We start from the raw sequence: 23,779 nt of genomic DNA, 5'->3' as shown, positions 1-23,779 counted from the left end.
CTCCAGGAAGGTAAGTGGAGATGAATTCAACACATTTACATATAATGACACTGAAAACAGCACACAGACTGGTTAAAAAGAGAAGGAAGAGAAAGCAAACAAGATCATTATTCTTCTTGGCTATTTGTGAGGGAAGATTATGTTTCTATTATCATAAAATGAAATGATTATAAATAATAAATGCTGCAATTTAAATGATACCGTTTGATACACTGCACACAAGACAAAGAAATCGCCTGTCCTTTTTTAAACAGCAATCCATAAAAACATGAAAGCTATTGCAAAATGTTACATCTGCTGAATTGTTGCATGAACAGACTGGAAAGACTGATGCCCCAATAGGCTATAAATTTATAATTTATTAGAATTCTTTAGAAGAATTTCAATTCATGTTGTCCAAGACCTTGCATGTCCGCACACTGAGACGTTCTGCCACCTTGTGGCTTTGTCATCTTCTGCAAAGAGCAGACTTCATCCTGGAATGGAAATGTTTTCTCAGCTTGAGGAGGAATTTCCACTTCATTCCTCCTCATTCTCTTATATTCCCATTCCATTATATATATATATATATATATATATATATATACACATATATATGTATATATATATATACAGCGATTACAATAAGTATTGAACACAACACCCTTTTTCTCAGTAAATATATTTCTGTAGTGCTGTAGACATGAAATTTTCACCAGATGTCAAAAGAAAACAAAACAAATAAGTTCAGAAATAAAGTTCTGTGTAATAAAATGGAATGACCCAGGGAAAAAAGTGTTTAATGCTTTTAGTAAATAATACTTATTTCTTTTGTTTTCTTTGTATGTATGGATTATTTGGGTTGTAACCGAATTAACTGAAATTTGTAACTGGTTGTAACTGAAATTTTATTTTATGTCCATAGCACCTTTAGAAATATATTTACTGAGAGAAATGGTGATGTGTTCAATACTTATTTTACCCGCTGTGTCTGTGTGTGTGTGTGTGTGTGTATATACAACCCGAATTCTGGAAAAGTTGGGACGTTTTTTAAATTTTAATAAAATGAAAACTAAAGGAATTTCAAATCACATGAACCAATATTTTATTCACAATAGAACATAGATAACGTAGCAAATGTTTAAACTGAGAAATTGTACACTTTTATCCTCTTAATTCGCTCATTTAAAATTTAATGCCTGCTACAAGTCTCAAAAAAGTTGGCACGGGGGCAACAAATGGCTAAAAAAGCAAGCATTTTTGAAAAGATTCAGCTGGGAGAACATCTAGTTAATTGATATCAGGTCTGTAACATGATTAGCTATAAAAGCTTTGTCTTAGAGAAGCAGAGTCTCTCAGAAGTAAAGATGGGCAGAGGCTCTCCAATCTGTGAAAGACTGCATAAAAAAATTGTGGAAAACTTTAAAAACAATGTTCCTCAACGTCAAATTGCAAAGGCTTTGCAAATCTCATCATCTACAGTGCATAACATCATCAAAAGATTCAGAGAAACTGGAGAAATCTCTGTGTGTAAGGGACAAGGCCGGAGACCTTTATTGGATGCCCGTGGTCTTCGGGCTCTCAGACGACACTGCATCACTCATCGACATGATTGTGTCAATGACATTACTAAATGGGCCCAGGAATACTTTCAGAAACCACTGTCGGTAAACAAAATCCGCCGTGCCATCAGCAGATGCCAACTAAAGCTCTATCATGCAAAAAGGAAGCCACATGTGAACATGGTCCAGAAGCGCTGTCGTGTCCTGTGGGCCAAGGCTCATTTAAAATGGACTATTTCAAAGTGGAATAGTGTTTTATGGTCAGACGAGTCCAAATTTGACATTCTTGTTGGAAATCACGGACGCCGTGTCCTCCGGGCTAAAGAGGAGGGAGACCTTCCAGCATGTTATCAGCGTTCAGTTCAAAAGCCAGCATCTCTGATGGTATGGGGGTGCATAAGTGCATACGGTATGGGCAGCTTGCATGTTTTGGAAGGCTCTGTGAATGCTGAAAGGTATATAAAGGTTTTAGAGCAACATATGCTTCCCTCCAAACAATGTCTATTTCAGGGAAGGCCTTGTTTATTTCAGCAGGACAATGCAAAACCACATACTGCAGCTATAACAACAGCATGGCTTCGTCGTAGAAGAGTCCGGGTGCTAACCTGGCCTGCCTGCAGTCTAGATCTTTCACCTATAGAGAACATTTGGCGCATCATTAAACGAAAAATACGTCAAAGACGACCACGAACTCTTCAGCAGCTGGAAATCTATATGAGGCAAGAATGGGACCAAATTCCAACAGCAAAACTCCAGCAACTCATAGCCTCAATGCCCAGACGTCTTCAAACTGTTTTGAAAAGAAAAGGAGATGCTACACCATGGTAAACATGCCCCGTCCCAACTATTTTGAGACCTGTAGCAGAAATCAAAATTGAAATGAGCTCATTTTGTGCATAAAATTGTAAACTTTCTCAGTTTAAACATTTGCTATGTTATCTATGTTCTATTGTGAATAAAATATTGGCTCATGTGATTTGAAAGTCTTTTAGTTTTCATTTTATTAAAATTTAAAAAACGTCCGGAATTCGGGTTGTATATATATATATATATATATATATATTACATTTACATTACATTTATTCATTTAGCAGACGCTTTTAGCGACTTACAGATGAGGACAGTGGAACCAATCAAAAACAACAAAAAGAGCAGTGATATATAAGTGCTATAACAAGTCTTAGTTAGGTCAACACAGTACATGTAGCATGGGATTTTAAATAATATAACAAATAAAAAGAAAACAGATAGAATAAAAAAGAATAGAGCAAGCTAGTGTTAGAGATCTTTACACACACACACACACACACACACACACACACACACACACACACACACACACACACACACACATATATATATATATATATATATACAGTATATATATATATATATATATATATATATATATATATACATACATGCATACATATATTTAAAACCCCATATATATATATATATATATATATATATATATATATATATATATTTATATGTGTGTGTGTGTGTGTGTGTGTGTCTGTATATATGAGATCAGGTCTTCAAAAGACATTACTAAACAGTGTGTCCCCGCAAACACTGAACTTCTTCCTTAAGGACAGGTAAGCACAGATGAGTGACCTTGAGTTGATTGAAAGAAAGTTGAGTGAAAGAATGCCTTTCATTAATATGTTTAGGTCACAGAGCTGCCTGTGGAACAGGACAAATGAAACACAGTGTGCTGTCTGCTCTGCCCTGCTTTAAAGACAAACCACCTCTGGTAAAATGATGAACTCTCTAATCCTTTGTATTCATTCTTCTGCCCCCAGATTTAAACGGGTACACCGTCTCTTTTCTGCCTGTTAACAGGCAGCAGTATAATAATGTAGTTTCCTGTGATGTTTCGAAACCATTGCTCCAGGCTCAAGCTTAGTCTGCAGCGTACGGGATCAAGAAGAAATGTGAGCCAGTGAAAATGGATAAAAATGGCCCATTGTACCCCAAGGTAGGGAATAACTACTAACATGAGACACAAACAGCATAATAAATTATTCTCTGCTCTTGTTCCAGCAGACCAAAATCAAACTTTTCAGTGTACGCTTGGCAGGCCATTAAAAGAATTTCTTCATGCTCTGAAAACAGAGGCCTAATGTTAATTTTGATATTTCGTCAGAAATGTAAAATACACTCTTCACATTAATTAACTTGCCTGGGTTTAATATACTTTGCAAGAAAATAAGGTGCTCCAGAATATGATTTTAAACTGTAAGTGTTGGTTTTAGTTTCACAGGTAGATTTTATTTTATAAAATATTAATTTGATTTCACGGTTTTATCACATATCTCTCTGAACCCACAGCTCAGTTGTCAAACACATCTATGAGACGTCCTCTGCTCATTAATGTGAAAGCGATTTCAACCATGTTAAGCTGTACAGGACTGTGAGATGCTGTGAATGAAAGGAAGGAAGCAGAAATATAAGCCTGACCTATATTTATGTTCATATATAGAGTATTTTGTTTTACATTGAAAAACTATTAACAGCAATTAAAAATAAATGTAAAATAATTTTGATGCACATACTGTAAACTACATTACATTTTCAAGTCTCAGATCTGACGGGGATTGTAGGTGGGGGGAGTGAACCCTCAACAGCACGACTGAGGTGGGACCCTTGAGCAAGGTGTGTGTGCACTTGGATGGGTTAAATGCAGAGCACAAATTCCAAGTATGGGACACCATACTTGGCCTCACGTCTTTTCCTTTCCTTAGCATAAAAAATGTATTGCTGAAACACACAACTTCATCTTTCTTTCACCTTGAATAGTTTTATTCAACTCTATCAAGCAACAGATGGATTTGAGCAAAACATCATAGAGTTTTTTGAATGTAAGATAAACACTCTCACAGAAATTCATAGCGATTTTTCATTTTGACTAATTGGTGTAAATTTATTCAATCTCACAACAATGTTTAAATACAATCTGCTTCTGCCCAACTGAGGGTTATATTTAGGGTGGACCTTTATGACACTTTTTTTTCTATTGTGTTGGCAAGGCAAAAAAAAAAGGCAAGCGATTTTCTGCTTGAAGTTGCTTAAGCATGTTTATTTTGCTTTTCTAATTATGCACAATTTTATTGTTAATTGCATGTTATTTTTATATTATTCATTTAGCCTTGTTTCTTGTTATCTATGCCAGAACAGACTAAAAATGAACAGCTCAAAAAACATTCAACTCTTTTACACATAAGTAAAAACAAAAACAGAGGGCAACTAAAAATTCAGGAATTCAGTATTGTATGCTTATAAACAATATAGTTGTTTGTGTCTGGTGTTACCAGTCAATTTAAAACTGCAATTACAATTTCCAGCAAGAAATGCTTATAATCACTGACAAAATGAAAAGGATTCCATTATTCACCACATTGCTAGGTGTGCAAGTCCACCTTCCCACCATCTTTCCTGTGTTTTTTTCAACGCCAGCAGTAACTTCACCTAAGAAGAATTCACCCTCTGTCTGTGGAATAATCCATATCGCGAGCGGGGGATTTACAGTATGTCTCTATTTCACTCCTATTTTTAAACACCCGATGTACCATTTCTCCATGAAACACAACACGACCTTAACTTTTCACTTTGTCTTTTAAAGGATGTAAACGTTTATTTTAGTCTTAGTTTATGGTGTGATTTGTGAACGCACAGACCGAACCTCCCTGCTGGAGTTTTAGTTCAACCTGCAGAATTTTTGGCAAAATGGCGACATTGTAACGGATGGAGGACGGAAAAAAAGGACTGTAATCAAGTACCATGACAAACTTGTCCCATGTTATAGTGTCATTCTATGGGAAGGTAGGTTTAAAGCTTATAAACGTCTTCCCTTGACGAATGTGTGTTTAACCGTGATGAGAGATGAGTGCGCGAGGGGTTCAGTGGCTTGAGTCCTTGCATGGGCACGAGAGCTTATATACACGGGCATCAGGTATGTCAACACCGTGCCACTCACGAATCGCGCAGGCTAACATTTCACCCCTTCGTTGTCATATACGCTATTGCCCTGAATAGTATCGCATTTGGTAAAAAGTTGGATGCTCCTCTGCCATCTGAGCGCACTTGCGCGGTTTCTCGTTTCCCCCTGAAAAAACACTTTATACACTTTTACAAGATAGGTGCCAGAATCGATCCAAAGCGGTGTCAGTCACTGGATGAGACGATTCGTTTTTCCGTGTCAGCGGGGAGTTTGTGTCGCGGCCTCTAGTCGCGGGTTTGACACTTGAAGAGCGCAGACGCGTTTAGACGCTCGTCTTGAAGGCGCTCTGCGCGACCTTGATTGGAGGGAATCTGTGCGCAACGCGTTTGCTCACCGCGGCATACAAACATCCCGCCAGCCTATTGCTTTCTGTTGTAAACCACAGTCGATCATTTTGAATGGTGCTTAAAAATAGGCCCAATATGAAAAATTCTTGCATGCTCCCAGAACTTTAAATAGCTGTAAATTCACATTTTATAGCTTTATAAAATGAAATAACATCATATCTGCGTGTGACCTATGACCATGGGCCTTCTAAATCATAATTTTGATAAATCCCGCTTTACCTGCATTGGTCATCTTAACAGGTACAGAAACTTTGTTTTGCTGCATGACAACTTTGAGTGCCGAAGTTTACCCTTTTTTTTCTCCTCAAGCTTCAGATTCTACAGGAACTACGTGTTGTTTATACTTTTATTAAATAGCAAGGGCAATTTGGCTTGTTTCGGAAATATAACCCAGGTTTTCACTTTGTTGGTGTTTATGTGGAATGTTATTGCAAATGTTTGACTTGCATAATTTTCTTCTACTTCTTAATTTAATATGCTGTAAGTACCCTTATTATGGTTTGGATCATTAGTTCTTTGCAAATCTTTGTTTTTCCATTCTTAATTATCTGAGCATAATTTTACAATAAAGCTGTTCTTACACCCTATCCTGCATACAGCGATCATACAGATATTGTTAGCTTTGTTACCATGAACACTGGATAAATGGGGGCCAAGAAAACACAAAAATATCTATCCTTTCTATTGGTGTTTACAAAGAAAGCCAAGGGCATTTGTTTTAAGTTTTATCATTGAGGTCAACCATAATAACAGTGTTAGTTTCACAGTTACATAAATATTGATTTGGGTTTTATTTTTATTTTACTTATAGAGACTGTGGAGATGTTTAACACAAGGACATAAATGACATGAGCAGTTTATTCCCCAAGTTATGAAGTGTTGCCATGGACAAGAATCATTATTTGTAATTATTTCGCTGCTGGATCTAGTAAAAGACCAATCAGAAGCAAGAATTTCAGAGAGCTTGTATAACGCACACTTCACTTGCCACCTGAAAGAAGCTTTTCTCTTCTGAAAAGCTTACAGTAAATTCATAGGTCATGACAGAGCCTTGCCTCAATCCATGTGTATTTGATAATATTCACTGTAATATAATGTAAACAGCAGTCTTAACAGAGATTTGGGTCCAATTACTTAAGATAAATGAGGAGGGTCAAGACCAGGAACAGGTCTTAGGCACATGCAACCCTACAACCTGAATGTCCGCAAATGTGTAATCAAACCCTTTAAAGACAGATTACATATCCAGACTCCAGAGCCGATTTCAAACTAATTGATTATGTGTCACTCAGCAAGGTCAAATATTTGCACTGAGGCGCATTTCTAGAATGTGCAGAATGATAAAAATTGGTCCCCATCTTCCCTGTTTTTGCTGCGTTCCCAGCTCGCAGTGTTCTAAATGAAGACACAGGGGACTGTTTTAATGGAAGTACACTGGCCTGAATTAGCAAGCCAGCACTACTGCAGCTGGGCCGGAGAGATATTTCAGTAAGCTGTTGATCTAGCCAGAACATTGAGACCTGCATAAATCTATTAGAGGAAGAGGCCAAGAGAGAGAGAGGCCTATTTATCCAGTGCTATGCTCTGACTATTAGCTGCTCATTCCATATCATTTAACCTCTAGCATGACCTCTCATTACAGCCACCAGACTCATCAGTATATTAGAATGTAATGAGCTCTTTTGCTTAAATGAGATGTTGAGCCTAATGATTAAGCAGCTGTGTTTTGGTGGATAGAATAGCAGCAATTTATATGTGTTACTGTAGCAAAAATATCGATTTCTATGCAGCTAAGAATCCTGAAAAATGCACTATGGTTTCTCTAAAAATATTAAGCAGCATAACTGTGATAATAATAAGAAATATTGTGCACCAAATAATCATATTAGTTTGAGCATGCTGCACTAAAGAGAAGAGTAATGGCTGTGACATGTCTAATAATAACAATTCTCTGTCTATCTATATGTTCATGTTCCAGGTGGATTTACTGAGAACTACAGAGTTTCCGATGCTTTGGAAAAGACTGGTAAAAACCGAATATGAATTTAAAAGAATATCAATTTAATGTTAGTCTTTTGTTTTCTGTTTTGTAGCAAATCACAATAGTCTCATTAATCATTTCAAATTGTTAATAGACGTGTGGAAATGTCATTTAAAAAGAGATAAAATGCTGACAGAATTAGGATGGAAACAGCGAATGTAAGATTTGTGTCTTCGCTAATATTGCTGGAAAGCTGGAGTGACAGCGCTCTGGCTGCCTGTACACAGCACCAGGGATGTGTGTAATGTTCCAGATATTTGGTGGCATGTCTCAACACCTTGAGCTGAGGCACAGATGTGTGAACTGCTCTGATACTATAGCTGGGTGTGATCACCAGTCAAATTAAATCAGAGCTGTCAGTTACACTTGTCACAGGCATACTTCAAGTCAGCCTGGAAACCTGGCAACCTTCATCTTCCTCTAGCAGCCCTCCAGAAAAAGGCCAAAAAGGGGAATCTGGGTATAATGTTGTGTGAGCAAAACTGCCAAAATAATTTTGTGTAATTGGACAATGATCCAACAGAATCGAGATGATAGTGCGAAAAATGTTAACCTGTCTGCGTTCTGCATTCAAACGGTATCTTTGTCTCTGAAGTTTGTCTTGGGATGTGTGCCAAAATTATTTGACAAGATGCGATTGTCGCCGGTTAGTCTCGTTCCAAGTCGAGAGCTTGCCTCTCTCTTAGCGCAAAGTCTCACAACTTTGAAACAGATATGGCATGGGTGTCCCGCCATTCAGTTACCCGCACCCCAGATAAGCAAATGAGAACACTTCTTCCTATTAAAGACTTTATGAGGGAAGTTACACACGTAAAATCTCTCAGCTCACCAAAAGCTACAAACGGACTGTGCGCAGCAGCCTCGGGCTCCAGATCTCACACTGATGACTTCACCACTAGGGGCCAGGATTTGATCACTAATACTCTGCAGGGTGCTAAACTTTGTTACAGTTAAAAGATATGAATGCTTCTCTCTGAAGGTTCCCTAACTGCTATGCCATTCATAGTCTATTTTTAAATAATCTTAGTTGTGTCAGTACACGAAATGTTGGTAACAGTTTGACAGCGTTGCTTAGCCTTATATGAACAGCAGAAAACTTTGTGGAAATACCTGGAAAATTTGAGTATTGCTTGATCTTTGTAGTGCCTGATAGTAAGTGCATTCATTGATTGTACTTGAGTGAAATTACATACTCGTTTAATACCACTTTTTTGGGGGGAGCCTCTTGCATTTAAAAAAACGTGACCGCAGAGGAACAGAATCTATCGGAACAAATGAATTTGTAAGTGCCTAAGAGATTCCAGAATCAATAGGACCAAGGCCGTAAGAATGTTCTATCGACGCTGGAGGGTGTCTCTTACTGAGCACCAATTAACCAAAATTAAATCCACTGTTTCTATTGATTGAAAGGGTAAAGGCAAAAGTTTGCCTGAGAATTAACTGTCAAGCCCCCAAAACCTTCTTCTTGCGAAATCCTTCAAGGTTGTGGTTCACCAATCTCATTAAATTTCCCAATTATTCCTGGAGTTGGATGTGATATTTTAGAGCTTTGAACAGAGGTTGCAGGGTGCTGTATGATTATAGAGCATTTCTGTCAGGAAGAGATCACTGAATTATATGTGGTATTAAGAGAGATGAGAGTGTGTTAATGGTGTACCTGAGCAGTCATTACATTACACATACTGATATTCTGCTCATTGATGTGTTCACAAGCAGGTTCTGAAGCGCCATTTGTACAACCAGAGTTTAAAAATAGAAAAATTAAAGTCAAAGCATTAATTATTATCATTTCATAATTGTTTAAAAGAAAAATCTTGAAATATTAAACAAAAAAATTAAAAGGAATAAATCGTTTACTTTTGCCCTCAGACACCTATACAAACCCTTTCTTTTATTCATTTATTTATTTATTATTATTAAATATAAATATAATATAAATATATTTATCTTTTTTTGCTTTTTATATTTTTCCTTTCCTATTCTCTCTCTCTCTCTCTCTCTCTCTCTCTCTCTATATATATATATAATTTTTTTTTTTTAAATGTGTGTATTCTTTGTTTTAACATGTTTATTTTTTGTCATCTGGTTATAGAAAGAATGACCAAATGTTGCCAGAGCCATCTATTGGTCATCAGTGGTACTGACCAGTGGGAAGTACAAATTCTGTCAGCACATGGCTTAAATGTGAATATTATAATAATAATAAAATAATAATAATAAGTGACTTAAGTATATTGGATTTAAGTAAATAGGTAGGTTACATCTGTGGCAGACAAATCACATTTAGCTGTTTTGCTGAGACCCGTTTAAGTATAAAAAAGTAAGCATTAAAATGTTTATTCCAACTTGATGCTAAAATTTTTCAGTTTCCAGTAGACTTGCCTTTGGCAGAACTGGCAATTGTTTACATATGTTTTCTGAAATGAATATATTTACGCCATGCTATGTTTCTTTATATAGCAAAAAATATTTAAAAATCACCTGATTTGTTGCTTATCAAACACAACATTTTGTTCACTTTTGGTTTGGTCAGTGCATACAACCAGACGCTACAGCAAGGGAAAGTGGCTTCAGCACCCTGTTATTGATAAGAGCATCTTAATTGGAATAAAGAGGAAGGGCCTCTCCTTCTGTCTTTTGTATACATTTACTGTTATACTCATTAGCTTCCCATCGTCTCCCAGCTAGCATCTTCTTTACAGCACGCTGGGAGTCTCTCGGGAGGTTATTTACATCTCTCCATGGGGCCTTTCTCAGGTTACCGAGCACACCCCCTACCTCTCCTTCTACACGCATGCAGCCTTTGATTTGCTTGGGAGTTGCTCTGATTGAGTGGGGCTCTGGTGTTAATGACCAGTCTGGATGCAGCTCCACCCCCTCATTCAGCTTTAATAGATGCCATTGACAAGCAGCAGGGACTGATAAAAATGTGATGATTTTTTAATATCCTAAGGGAGCCTGTTCAGGGTGAGATGGACCAGAAAGTGCAAGCATTGCTTTGTGTGGTTAAGAACGGGTCGTTTTTTGATTAGCGGTGTTCTTTTAGATTAAGAATTGGTTAAACAGATAGTCAGTTTGAATGTTTCGTCCTAATTTAGATAGGAATCCTCCGCCACTATTTGCCCTTTTCCGCTTTCCTCACTTTTATTATGTTGCTCATGTCTTAGCTTGCGCTGCACATTACGTTTTAAGAAAAGGTAATAAAAGTTGTTTCATCCCGAAACCTGCGGCGCTTGACATTTCTCCAAATTTAAGCGTATTGATGTCTGCTCGCTTAGACCCGATCTCGTCCTCAGCGTGTAGACAAGCGTTGACATTGACACGCTTTCATCTGATTGGTCACGTGTCTTCAGCAAAGCGGCAGTGACAAAGTTAGCTTTTTTCTTTCACACTACTCAAGCAAGACAGACGCGTGTGAGTCTGCCCTCGATCACAGCGGTAGATACGTGCCCGCGTAGCCCCACCATATTCGAATCAGATCTCCAGTAATCATCACATTTCACGTAAAGAAAAATCGACGCTGTACAACACAGCTCATGACCTGAGAGGAAGTATATTTCATGGCGCACTGCTTTCATATTTTACACAGTATAGAGCGCAACAATCAATTGTTTATTTTTCATCAAGATATATGCCACCGTGTAAAACTACCACAGTGATGCAACTGCCAGAAAACTTTCGCCCCCTTCTTTAAGTGATTCTTTGCATTATTCTTTAATGTGAGAGAGAGGCTACTGGTTTAAGGGCCTGTCGACCTGCGCTACTTTGCACCCTCTGCCCGGCTCACTATAAGAGCGCCCTCATTAAAACTGAAACCCCAGACCTGCTCAGCTTTTTCTTTTTCCTGCTCTCTTGCTCCCTTTTTAAAAAAGAGAAGTTTTAAACTGACAAAGCCACGGGAAATCCCCATCAGACATCCCTCCCTTAATCTGTCTAATTTTGAAAGGTATTGTTTAAGGCTTCAAAGTTTATATGGTTTAATCCTCCTCTAACACTACAGGGCAGCAAATGAGGCCATGTCAGCAGCTCTGGCACCACTAATCTACTTCACACAACAGAAAATCCTCCTTCTAGATAAGGTTGCATAGGTTTCCTGTGAACTCGCCTTTTGATGTTCCTTACCTGCCATTGAACATGACTTCTGTCTAAACCCAACTGTCACTCACTCCCTGTCCCCTTTTATCATGCCCAGTGACCCCCCTTTCCCCTCTCCCCTATCCTAAATCTACCATCAGTAGGAGCAGGCATTTCACTCGCTCTATTTTAGGAAAAAGTACTGAGGCTGGCTGCATGATTGAGTCCTTGAGTACGTGTTGATGCTCTTTTAATTTGGGTTGGGGAAGGATGTGCTCTTTTGTTTTGAAATCCAGAGCCAAATTTGTGTGGACTGTTTTTTAATCGGGGTTAGTTGACAAAGTTGCATCACCTTTACTATGAATGGCCAGCCCATGGAAAATGCAGCTTTTGCAGGGCTGTGGCAACCAAGATGTTAGAGTTGGCAGCCTTGGCTCCTGGTAAAGCAGCGGTTTGTTAGACACAGAGGGAGAGATCTCTAAGGTAGCTGCCCCTGTGCTCTGTGGAGATTGTGTATTGAAGCAGATTTATTGCTGAGCTCTCAATTTCCACACAGCGTTCAAAAGAAATTGGATTCTTGCTACTCTCCATGCATCTTAGTTTCTTTTCCAAATGAAGTAGAAGGGGGTGGTGGTGGTGTGTGTGTGTGTGTGTGTTGGGGGGGGGGGGGGGGGTTTGTAAACAATCTCAGAATTTTTCAAGGGTTGTAATGTATGGCACAAAAATTGCAAAAAACTAAACAAATGATGGCTATCTAATGTATGCTTTCCTATAGCTCAGAAAGTACAGTGTGGTGATGGGGCGCAAAGGTTTTTTTTCCCTTTGTTTTAAGTTAAATAAATTAAGGTTAATTGAGTGTAATTATGCATAATTTATTGTTATTATAATATTAAGTAAGCCTTAAAATAAAGTTTTACCAAGACTTGTTAGCTGAGACCTCTGAACTCATTTTGCAAATTCTAATTCAATTAATTTTATTCATTATAAATCAAATTATATCCTGAAATTCCCATATGAGTGTTCCCTTCCAAAAAAAAAAAAAGCTGTAGCATGTGCTGTGACACCCAGTGAGAGGTTCCTCCTGTCACTGCTGCTCTGTGTGTTCATGAGTCTGTTTGGTTGAACTCAATGCTTTTCCTCAACATTGCAAGAGAAGAAGAGACAGACAGGCTCTCCTCAGACTCTGTGAGGTGTCAGGTTGAATAGCTACCTGTTTGTTTGCTCACAGCTGTGCTTCGTTAGTCTCTCACACTTGAGAGGCGGCTTCATAAATTCACAGTGTGTCAAACAAATCAATAACCCCCATTAACCGAGGAAGATTCTCTGCTCTGTACTTGAGGGGCCACGGCCTTCCTTCTTTGTTTAGATGTGTTTTTTTTTCTGTCCAAGAGGAAGATAGGGTGGGGGAATGAAGGACAGGTAAAAGAAAGAGAGAGAGAGAGTAATAGATAAAGTAAAATGGATTTGGGCATGTTGCCGATTCACATAGACAGATAACTGCTCTGAATGACTTGCCCCACTTGGTCCTGTTGTTGTAGTCCTCTCTTTTAGGGGAAGCATCTGAGGAAACTACAAGAGGTTTCACAGCTTCATTCAGTTGAATGAGTCTGAAGTGTTTTGGCAAACGATTTCTGTTTTGATGCAAAATGCAGTATAGGTCCATGTCTTCATCCTACTTTAGGAAGTTAGCTATTTTTAAATAGAGATAGAGGTTTTAGTTCTTTGTCCCTGTGAGTGTGTCTCGTATTTATAGAACATACTTAATGGTTCTTTGCACTTGTAGTGCAGCACATAATTGTATTCTTGGAACATATACTTCCAGCTTTTGGCCTTCTGTCACCATTATAAAAGTGTAGTAGGTGAAAAAAAAGTTGAAGACACCAAAGTGGAACATAGCAAGTAGTTTGTATTCTCCTATGATTAATAAATATCCAAGAAAAGTTTACCTTCTGGGGTTCCTGAATAATGTGTAATGATAATATGCAATTATCACCTCTTATTTTTTCAGCAGTAACCTCAAGATGAGGTGCAACTCGAGTGTTAGAACAAGTGCTGATGGAAAGAATAGGGGCTGAGAGAGAAAGAGAGAGAGAGAGAGAGAAAGAGAGCACATGACATATGTGTGTCGTGTAAGTGTTAAGTGCTCTTTTACTTGTGCAGTTAATTTAGACTGATCACAGGGGGACCTCCTCTGATTCATTGTTGTTTGTGAATTCAAACATGTTCATTACTGAGCATATTTCAAGGAGAGAGTTAGAGCGAGATTGAGAAAGAGAGCTAATCGCTTCAGATTGATCTCCGTGCCGAGCGTAAATGTATTTAAGCTCATAATCCTTGTAAATAGCTTCCAGCAAGGCAAAGGCAGCCTTTTAACATTGACTAAATGAAGTAAATAGAAGGAAATTAATTTTTAAAAGACGCATTGCAGTTGAACCCTGTTTGTTATGTATGGAATAGATCAGTGTGGAAACTGGAAGCTAATGAGGCCTGTAAATTTAAAGCTGAAATCATATTCTGAGGCTTTGCCACCCTGCTGTTTAGGGGTTTGCAGTGAAGTTCGTTTTTAAATGCAGAGCGTCTGTTCTCCCTCCGAAAGCCCCTCACACCCCAACAGATGGAGAGAATATGGAGCTCGGAAGGTTTACCTAGGAGGTGGTAACAGTGAAGCCACTCATTAACACTGAATTTAACACTTCGTTAGCAACGCGGCTTCCTGTTGAGAGTAGCTAGTGCTGAATGTCAAATCCTCAGAGCATACACTGTGGCCTAGCAGGACAACAGCAAGCCTGGGCCCCTTTAACACACCCTTAAACATAGTCCTGTTGTCCCACAGGTTTGCTGGTGTTGAGCTGTTGAAAACCATCAAATATAATTAGATCGGCTGATGACACCTGAGGTATATTTTACTGGCTAGTCATGAACGGGAGCATTTCTACCTGAGTGTGTGTGTGTGTGTGTGTCTGTCTCTCTGTGTATACTGTATGTGTGTGCAGTGTGCCAATTTGTCAGGTTTGAAGCAACAACAGTCTCGTGCTGGGATGTGCTTTGGCACCATCGGAGAGTGATAACACAGAATAATATGATCTTATTGGTGGTGTGCTTTGTTCCCATGGAAATTGGTCAATTTTAGCAGGCGGCTGAGAACTTTGGTGGAAGAAACAGGAAGGTTAGATCCCAGAAGTGCGTTCACATAATTAAGCTTCCTCACCAGGACTTCCAGGGCTAACGTTGGGGTGTGTTGTGAAAAAAAGTGGTGACAGTGGGTGTTTGAGATGCATATTGTGGCAACAAAAATGATGGCCGTGTTTTTTAGGCCACCATTAGAGCAGTTTAGAGAGCCTTATTCTTTAATGCTGCATATTTGTGATGCACTTTTTTATCATAGGACATATTAATTTATTCAGAAATACATTAAAACGCAGTTCATACCTATAATGACCTGAACTCTTTTTGATGGCTGTTTTAATTTATGAATTAAATGTTATTTTGATATATTTTTTATTATTCATAAATACAAAAATATCAATGTAAAAAGAGCTGTACCTATATCATAATGAATTCTAATATTTTAAATAACAAAACTGCTTAACTGATTATTAACTTTTGAGTGCTGAAAGGTATGTGGTGCTGCCTATAAAGTAATGTTCCAACCAACATACAGAAGAAAAAAAGAAAAAAAAACAAGGTACATGAAAGTATATCAGAGAAAGGACCGTCTTCATAAATGTTTTGATATTTGAAAAAAAAAGGAAAAGACAAAAAAAAAAAGTTTCTTGAAAGCTGAAAAAATAATACAAAGAGAACTTAGCATCTATGTGTTTTCTTGCCCTTTGTCAAGGACACTGTGCACCATGATATTGACCCTCATAAGTAGTTTTATTGTCTCTCTTTTGCAGACTGTGTTGTCTCTGTTATGGCGGCAGTAAAAGAAAGTGCAGAGGAAGACAAAGAGGTAGAATCTTCCTCTGATGACACTCAAGAGCTGACAAGCACATCTTCTCCCAACAACAACAACAATAACAGCTTGGATCCACCAGAGCCCCTGCCCTTGGACAGCCACCAAAACCCTTTAAATGGAGTCCAGCCGAACCCATTTGTCTGTGGTAGCGTCCCTGCTGCCCCCAGCACAAACGACTCATTGCCTTCAGGAGCACTTGTTAATGGAGCTGCTTCACACTGTACCTCAGAGGAGCCCTGTGTCCACAACAAAGACATGTCCCCTCTTCCCGGGACAGACACCAGCCCTGAGGTGTTACCACCTCCCAGTGAGCTTCAATCAGACACCCAGCAGAAAACAGAAGGGTGCGCCCTAAAAGTGCGGCCCGCACGGGCCTCATCTGAATCAAACAACAGTGAAGGTGAGGCCCCCTTAGATGTGCTGGTGGGGGAAGGCTTGGATAACAGGCCAATCAGCCGACTGTTGCCTAGAAAGGGAATCAAAGCAGGGTGCTTATGGGACTTTGATTCAGAGTTGTCAGAGAGCTCCTCTGATGACTGTGATGGTCTGAACTGGGGCCTGCAGGAGAAGTTCATGCGGATACTGTTGAAAAGCAGCGTAGCAGGTGATGGAGTAAGAACAAAGGTAGCGATTGATGAAGCTCCACATGCCAAGCGAAGACGGAGGATGCGTAAAAATCATGCCATGGAGAGGGCTGACACTGGAGGACAGGTTTATGATGGCTTTGATTATGCATCCCAGAATTCCCTAACCGATGAAGACTCAGATTTTGAGTCGTCCATTAACAAAGAACATGCCTTCAGGAAAGAGCCGGAAAGTTTGAAAGCATATGCCGGCTTGCGCCTGGAGAAATTCTGCGACAAGTCAGCTGCCATGCAGGAGCTAATTTCAAGCGAGAAGGAAGAGAAATGTGATGAAAGCGGCAGCGACGTAGAAACAAACACCTACTTGGGTGAAAAATCGGCACAGTTAAAGACAGAGACAAAAACAGGCGAGGAGCTGTCCTTCTTCCCCTGTTCAAAGTGCAATGATAATTTCAAGGAGAAGAGGCATTTGCATAGTCATATGATGTATCATTTAGATAGGAATAATAAGGTGAGACAAGAAGACATTCCCCGACCCTTTATATGTAGAGAGTGTGGGCGTTCATTCCGAGACCTAACCTCTCTGCAAAAGCACATGATAATCCACCAGGTGCGGAGGGAGAGGCTGATGGAAGAGATTAAAGGTTTCAGTAAGATAGATGTCGAGGGAAGAAGAGCTTGTCTTCAGTGTCCCCAGTGTGTCTTTGGAGCGAAGTGCCCCAAAACTTTCGTCCATCATAGCAAAACTAATGAGATGGAGAAGATGTCTTACAGCTGTAAGGAATATGATAACATGACTACGACTGAAATGGAGGCACACGAGTGCACAGCTCACCACAGCAACTTATTTTTATGTAAAATTTGCACATTCAGAAGTAAGAACGTATATAGTTTCAGAAAGCATGTAGAGCTTGTACATGGGCAAAATTTTGAGAATTATGAACCTCAACCACACAGCAATGTGGATGACCACATAAAAGCTGTGTTGGACCAACCCAAAAACATGGATTCATCTTTACTTATGCCAAAGATTCAAAGCACAGAGAAGCGGTCTGTTAAGGACAGAGTTCAGCTGCCCTTTAGGCCCAATGGCTCAGCTGACCTTAATGTGAAAAGCAAAGACACACAAAAAGCTTGTGATGGTTTCAGCTCCTCGCTGATCAAATGGAGCCCTGGCAGCCCAGCAAACAAGCTGTCACCATTCTCACTGAGAAGTGACAAGCCAAGCAAATTATCCCCTCTGCCTACAGAGAAAATAGACGTGACAACAGGTCTCCCATATGTCGAAGAAGACAATCAAGAATATGAAAGCGCTGTCTCCGACAAGAGGACAAAATATCTTTCCAGCTTTGACGTACATCTTACAACGAAAACAGAGATCGTGAGTAAAGCAGCCTGTCTGAACCCTGGCACTGAGAGCTGTCCCAAAGATTCTTCAACCGGCAGTACTTTAGTTCTGCAAACGCTGCGGCACAAAGTACCCTCGAAAAGAAAAATGTCAATCCCGTATCGCAACACCCATGCCGATATTCCTCATGTGCGTCTTCCAAAATGTGAGCCTGAGTCTCCACAATGGGACTCTAGTACACCACAAGAGGGAGATGACTATGATGGTGCTCAGGATTTCAGCGACTGCACCAAAGAGTCTTCGGATCAGTTCGATAGCAATACCCCTAGTGATTATTTCATCCCTTTCAACAACAACATTCTGGACTATGCCAATAATGCTAATCCAGACAACAGCACAGAGGTGGACAGTGAGGATATTTGTACATTTATAGTGAAGGAGGAGTGTATTGAGAGTATAATAAGTGAGGAGAACCCTGATCGTGTTGTTTATCAGCAAAGTGACCCTTATGCAGAGTATATTGTCAACCCTTTGCCTTTGGTGGGCAGGAAGTGCTGTCCCTATTGCCCCGCAGTCTTTGAGTCTGGGGTGGGCTTGTCTAACCACGTGAGAGGACACTTACATAGGGTGGGGCTAAGTTATGATGCTCGTCATGTGGTGTCACCTGAGCAAGTGGCATCTCAGGACCGCCAGCCTCGCATACGCAGAAAAATCCCCTCAGTGAATCGCAGAATCAGAAAAGGTGATTATTGTTCACCTTTCCTTGTTCAAGTCATTGTGATTTTAGATAATACTCTCAAACTAAAATCACACATGCATAACCTATGTTTATGTATGTGTACAAACATTTCTACATGTAACTTATTCATTTAAAGTAATTATGTGCTTTCATCATGGCAGATAAGCCAGAGTCTAAAACCGAGCATACCTGTCCGCTGTGCCTGGGCTGGTTTGACACTAAGACTGGCCTCTCCAATCATGTGCGGGGTCACCTGAAGCGGATTGGCAAGCCAATTTCAGGCGCTAGCAAGTCACCTCTCTGCATCCTGACGGAACTTCTTCAGGATGAGACGGAGTACAAGAACATTATAAGGGTGATTGGTTCCAGACCTCACTTATCGAAACCTTTTGTCTCTCAAAAGTTTGCCAGCAGTGATGGACTGTTTCTTACATCCTCTGGCATTCCCATGAAGATCCACCATGCAACTGGCCCACCAGATGAATGGCCTATGATCAGACCCCCTGAGTTTGACAGAGAGAGAAAGAGGACTGATAAGGTCCATTCTTGCACTTTAGAGGATCTGCTGGGAAATAAGAAAGTGGAGCAGGAAATGGAGGTTGAAGGTCACTCCGAGGAGTTCATCTCCTCCACTAGTGGCAGTTTACCCAGAACACCATCTGTGAAGCTGGATCCTACCTGGAGCCAAGGTTAGGAACCACACACTCACTCATTCATGTGTCATTTGTTGTTACCCAGAAAATTAATTAAATACTAATTTACAAAAAAAAATTATGTCAACCTCTGAAATTCAGAACTGAAATTTTAAAACACCAGTACTGCAGCTATGTTTCTTTCAGTAACAAGGTTCAGTAAAGTACATTTATTGGAAGACATTAGTCTCATTGAACCTCTTGAAGAAGAATTGGCCCCTTAAACATTAATGTGGAAACATTTTATGTGTAATTATGTTTTCTCAGCAACAGCTTCAGTTTGTCTAAGCATCTTTAATAACAGGTTAATAATAACAGGTTAATAAAGACCCCCAGTTATTCAAGTTGAAGCACAGTGACAGAATTGGCCTTTTCTCCACCAAAACAATGTTTGAGTTGATTAGCTTGGTTTTATATGTCTGTACCACTAATCAACTGCTGTTGAGGCATTTAATGGTTCACTTAAGAAAAAAATGTAAGTGGATAATGACTTTTTGTTTGTTCCTCTATTGTACAAAGCCATTATCGAGGCTCAGAAATTATTTGTATTTATGATGAGAATACCTTACTTAAATTTGTATTACATATGTCCATTTAGCATCAAGTTTAGTGGCTGAAACAAAATATTAGGCTCCTAATTGGCCATTAATTTCTATTTTCTTGTGCATTGTAAATTGACAAAGAGAGCTTGGAAGTACCATTGATACTGAGCAATTTTAGTGAAAACAAAACCCCTCCATGACAAGAAGCTTTTGCCTGTTCACTGACAGCTGAGTGTATGATCTGTCTTGTTTCGAGTGATGTTGAATCAAAGAATCTGAGAGTGACAGACAGGTGAGGTTTCAGATATCTGGGTCACAATCCTGTGTTGAACATTCTTTATTCCCATAACATAGGGTTTTTATTGTTGTTAGTCTTTTGTTAATAGTTATAGCCCTTGAAGTGCAAATAATAAAGTAGTTTGTTAAGTGCCATACCATTGATTTGAGATATTTACAGTAAGCATGGGTAGAAATGATCAATACAGTGTAACATGACTGCACAGTCTTGTTTCACAGCTGCTCTCATGTGTTTTTCCACCTCTACAGCCTTCATTATTTACAGTGCACCTTAAATCCAATTTCAGTCATGCACTCCATATTAAATATGTATGACAGACGCCTCATACTTAAGACAAAGTTCTCTTCCTGTAACCTTGAAGTTGCCAGTTGATGTCATTAAAAGAGAGGGAACACAAGATTCAGAGAGTGCATGGTAAAAGTTTGCCACTCATTGAAATATTGTAGCAGGTACAAAAAGAATGAATGTCATCAAAAGTGGCTTTGAAATTCAAATGTAAAACGCATAGCGTTCTTTTATGTACTACTGGAAACACATCAGCTGTATTTGCACATATTTGTTTCATGTCTACCCAAATAAAACTCCCATTTCATTAATAAAAAACAAATTAATGAATTTTCACAATCAAAAACTTTTATTTTAATTGGATATACACTGTCACATTCATTTGATTTTACTGTTCATCCAGACTCATATAATCAGGTCTGTTTTTTATGTCCTGCTGAAACACTTTGATTGGTGGTGGAGCACTTAAAACTATTGCAAGAGATTCAATTAGGCCAGTTAGAAAAAAAGGGAAGTTTGTGCTTTTCAGAGTAGTCTAGATGAGTACATATGTAAATCATGAATTAACATGTTCTTAATCAAGTAAAACAATAAGAGCTTGTCATCTTAGAAGGAGTTTTGTGTATGTCCTTTTGTTGATATTACCCAGAATGACCAAAATATTTTCATGTTTTGTATATTTTTCCAATTCCAATTTTCCAACCTTCAATTAGGTTTGTATTAGGACTATTAATTAAAGATGCTGATTTGGTACAATTAATAAAAATACTAATGATAATAATGTGATTATTTATGATTATATGAACTATTAACACAATTAACATTTCATGCCTCCTGACCTTATGCAACTTCTATATTAAGGAAAGGAGCACTCTGTATATACAAATCATATTTTTTCAAATTCTGCAGTGACCCAGCTGATATTACAGCATAGAATTACACATTATGGTTTTCAATAACATCAAAACAAAGTTCAGATTGATGTTGAAAACACATCAAATTGACACCAAAATTGGCGTAAAAACAACAGGTCAAATATGCCAATCAAAGTGTTGTCAAAAACTTTATTGCCTGGTGTTTTATTGTACTGGTGTTTTATATCCAATCAACATTATGTTGATTGGATATAAATTGAATGTCAAACATATTGGCCGACATATTCATTTTCACCCAGTTACCACCGGAAGAAATTGCCATCCATTTTTGATCATGAAACATTTCTAACATGTGTTATTATATATTTAGTCAAGCTTCATATACCAGCTGTAGCTTAGCATTAAATGAACACATTTCATCTAAATATACAATGAGAGCAGATTAATAGTTTAAAACATTGCCCTTAAAAACAAACAAACGAACAAACAAACCATCAAACTGAGCGCAAATACTGAGAACATACAACTACATGTCCTCAAAAAACAGAGTGCACAGCCGATCTTTATGATATGAAAACAGATGGAGTGGAGTGGGGGGTGATGACACTAAGGGAATCACAGTTTTATTTTCTTCAAGCTGCTGTGTTCCTTTTCTAAATTACAAACTGATGTAGCCATATAACATGCTATCGCTTTTTAAAGAGCAGTCATGAGTGGAGAGCAGCTACAGAAAAAAGCATAGGTCATTGAACTCCTATTTAAATGCTTACTAGCTCCAAACCTTTTATTTGTGTGATCCAGAAAATAAGAAGATCTGCATCCACTGCAACACGACATTCCACAGCGCTGTCAGTCTGTCCAATCATCTCAGAGCATATGCACGACGGAAGAAAATGGCCTTATTAGAAGGAACAAGTAGGATTTCATACTTGCTCTTCCAATCTAATATAATCTAATCATCCAGCCACTCAGGTTTTTGTTGATTTCAATTGCGCTGTTTTTTTCACAGCATATGATTGTAAACAGAAGAGGCCGAGATCAAGGCCTGGGCCAAAAAGAAAGGCATTTTCATCTTTACACACCCCCTCTGAAGTGATCTACAGAATGTCCTGCAGGTACTTTACACCACTCCTGTACTCTCTCCTACCATTACCAGAAGTTCTCATATCTGTCTTTCTTTCCCCCAGGTTCTGCGATCTGATCTTCCAGGGTCCTCAGTCAATTCAGGAAGACTGGATCAAGCATTTACAGAGGCATCTTATGCACACGAGTATCCCCGGCATAGGGGCAGGTATGGTGGAGGTTTCGGCGCTGTGTAAAGAGCTGTGTTCCCCATCTCCCCCCGAGTGCCTGCTTCTGGATACACACCCTCCTCTCAGTCTGCCTGAGGGGGTCTCCTAAGCCACGTTTACACACCAGCTATGCTCACTGTACACCTGTTCTGCACATGTTCATAAACAAATACACATATAATACTGTGTATACATCTATATATGAGTATAGAATAGAAATATATAATATAAATGAAAGATTTTCTTATATTGCATATTATTCTTTTTTTCTTAGGTTTATTTACCAATTTTATTTTATCAATCTTCGGTTATTTGTAAGGGCATGCTATTTGCAACATAGATGTAGAGATATATTTAGGTCTTGGATGTGCACATTATGTAGTCTCTCTCTGCAGACTGCAGTTCTCAGCTGCTGTGACTTGCAAGTGTAAAATTCAGCAGCTAGATTTTAGAAACTGTCCAAATCATGGAATTCAGAGGTCACTGTAGAACATAGCACTATGTCGACTAATCACCTTCAAAGACATTTACAAGGACTTATTGCTATTTACTGTAATTTTGCGCTGCAAAGTTTATTTACACTGACAAAAATAACAACCTAGTCTCATAAAAATATGTACCTCTGGATACTTTTCTGCAACAGCATTTTTACACACCTTACTGCATGTTTTTTCGCAGTTACAAAGAGAAATGTAGCACTAAAACATGTTTTTATTACTTTGATATACAGGTGCATCTCAATAAATTTGAATGTCGTGGAAAAGTTCATTTACTTCAGTAATTCAACTCAAATTGTGAAACTCGTGTATTAAATTCGGTGAACACAGACTGAAGTAGTTTAAGTCTTTGGTTCTTTTAATTGTGATGATTGTGGCTCACATTTAACAAAAACACACCAATTCACTATCTTAACAAATTAGAATATGGTGGCATGCCAATCAGCTAATCAACTTGAAAAACCTGCAAAGGTTTCATGAGCCATTAAAATGGTCTCTCAGTTTGGTTCACTAGGCTACACAATCATGGGGGAGACTGCTGATCTGACGTTGTCCAGAAGACAATTATTGACACCCTTCACAAGGAAGGTAAGCCACAAACATTTATTGCCAAAGAAGTTGGCTGTTCACAGAGTGCTGTATCCAAGCATGTTAACAGAA

General features: G+C 38.8%; 1 protein-coding gene across 1 annotated transcript; it reads left to right on the top strand.

The window, feature by feature from the left end:
• Positions 1 to 5,012: 5,012 nt before the first annotated feature.
• LOC132161261 (zinc finger protein 644-like) lies at positions 5,013 to 23,258 on the top strand. Its single transcript, XM_059571202.1, has 7 exons — positions 5,013 to 5,369; positions 7,873 to 7,920; positions 15,906 to 18,641; positions 18,800 to 19,327; positions 22,132 to 22,245; positions 22,340 to 22,445; positions 22,518 to 23,258. The coding sequence occupies exons 3-7, from the start codon at positions 15,923 to 15,925 to the stop codon at positions 22,729 to 22,731; spliced, it is 3,681 nt and encodes a 1,226-aa protein (XP_059427185.1). The 5' UTR covers positions 5,013 to 5,369; positions 7,873 to 7,920; positions 15,906 to 15,922; the 3' UTR covers positions 22,732 to 23,258.
• Positions 23,259 to 23,779: the final 521 nt, after the last annotated feature.

Source organism: Carassius carassius, chromosome 17 (assembly GCF_963082965.1).
Source record: "Carassius carassius chromosome 17, fCarCar2.1, whole genome shotgun sequence".
NCBI classification, from domain to species: domain Eukaryota; kingdom Metazoa; phylum Chordata; class Actinopteri; order Cypriniformes; family Cyprinidae; genus Carassius; species Carassius carassius.
The sequence above is the reverse complement of the archived record's forward strand: the minus strand, read 5'-3'. Positions and strand labels throughout refer to the sequence as shown.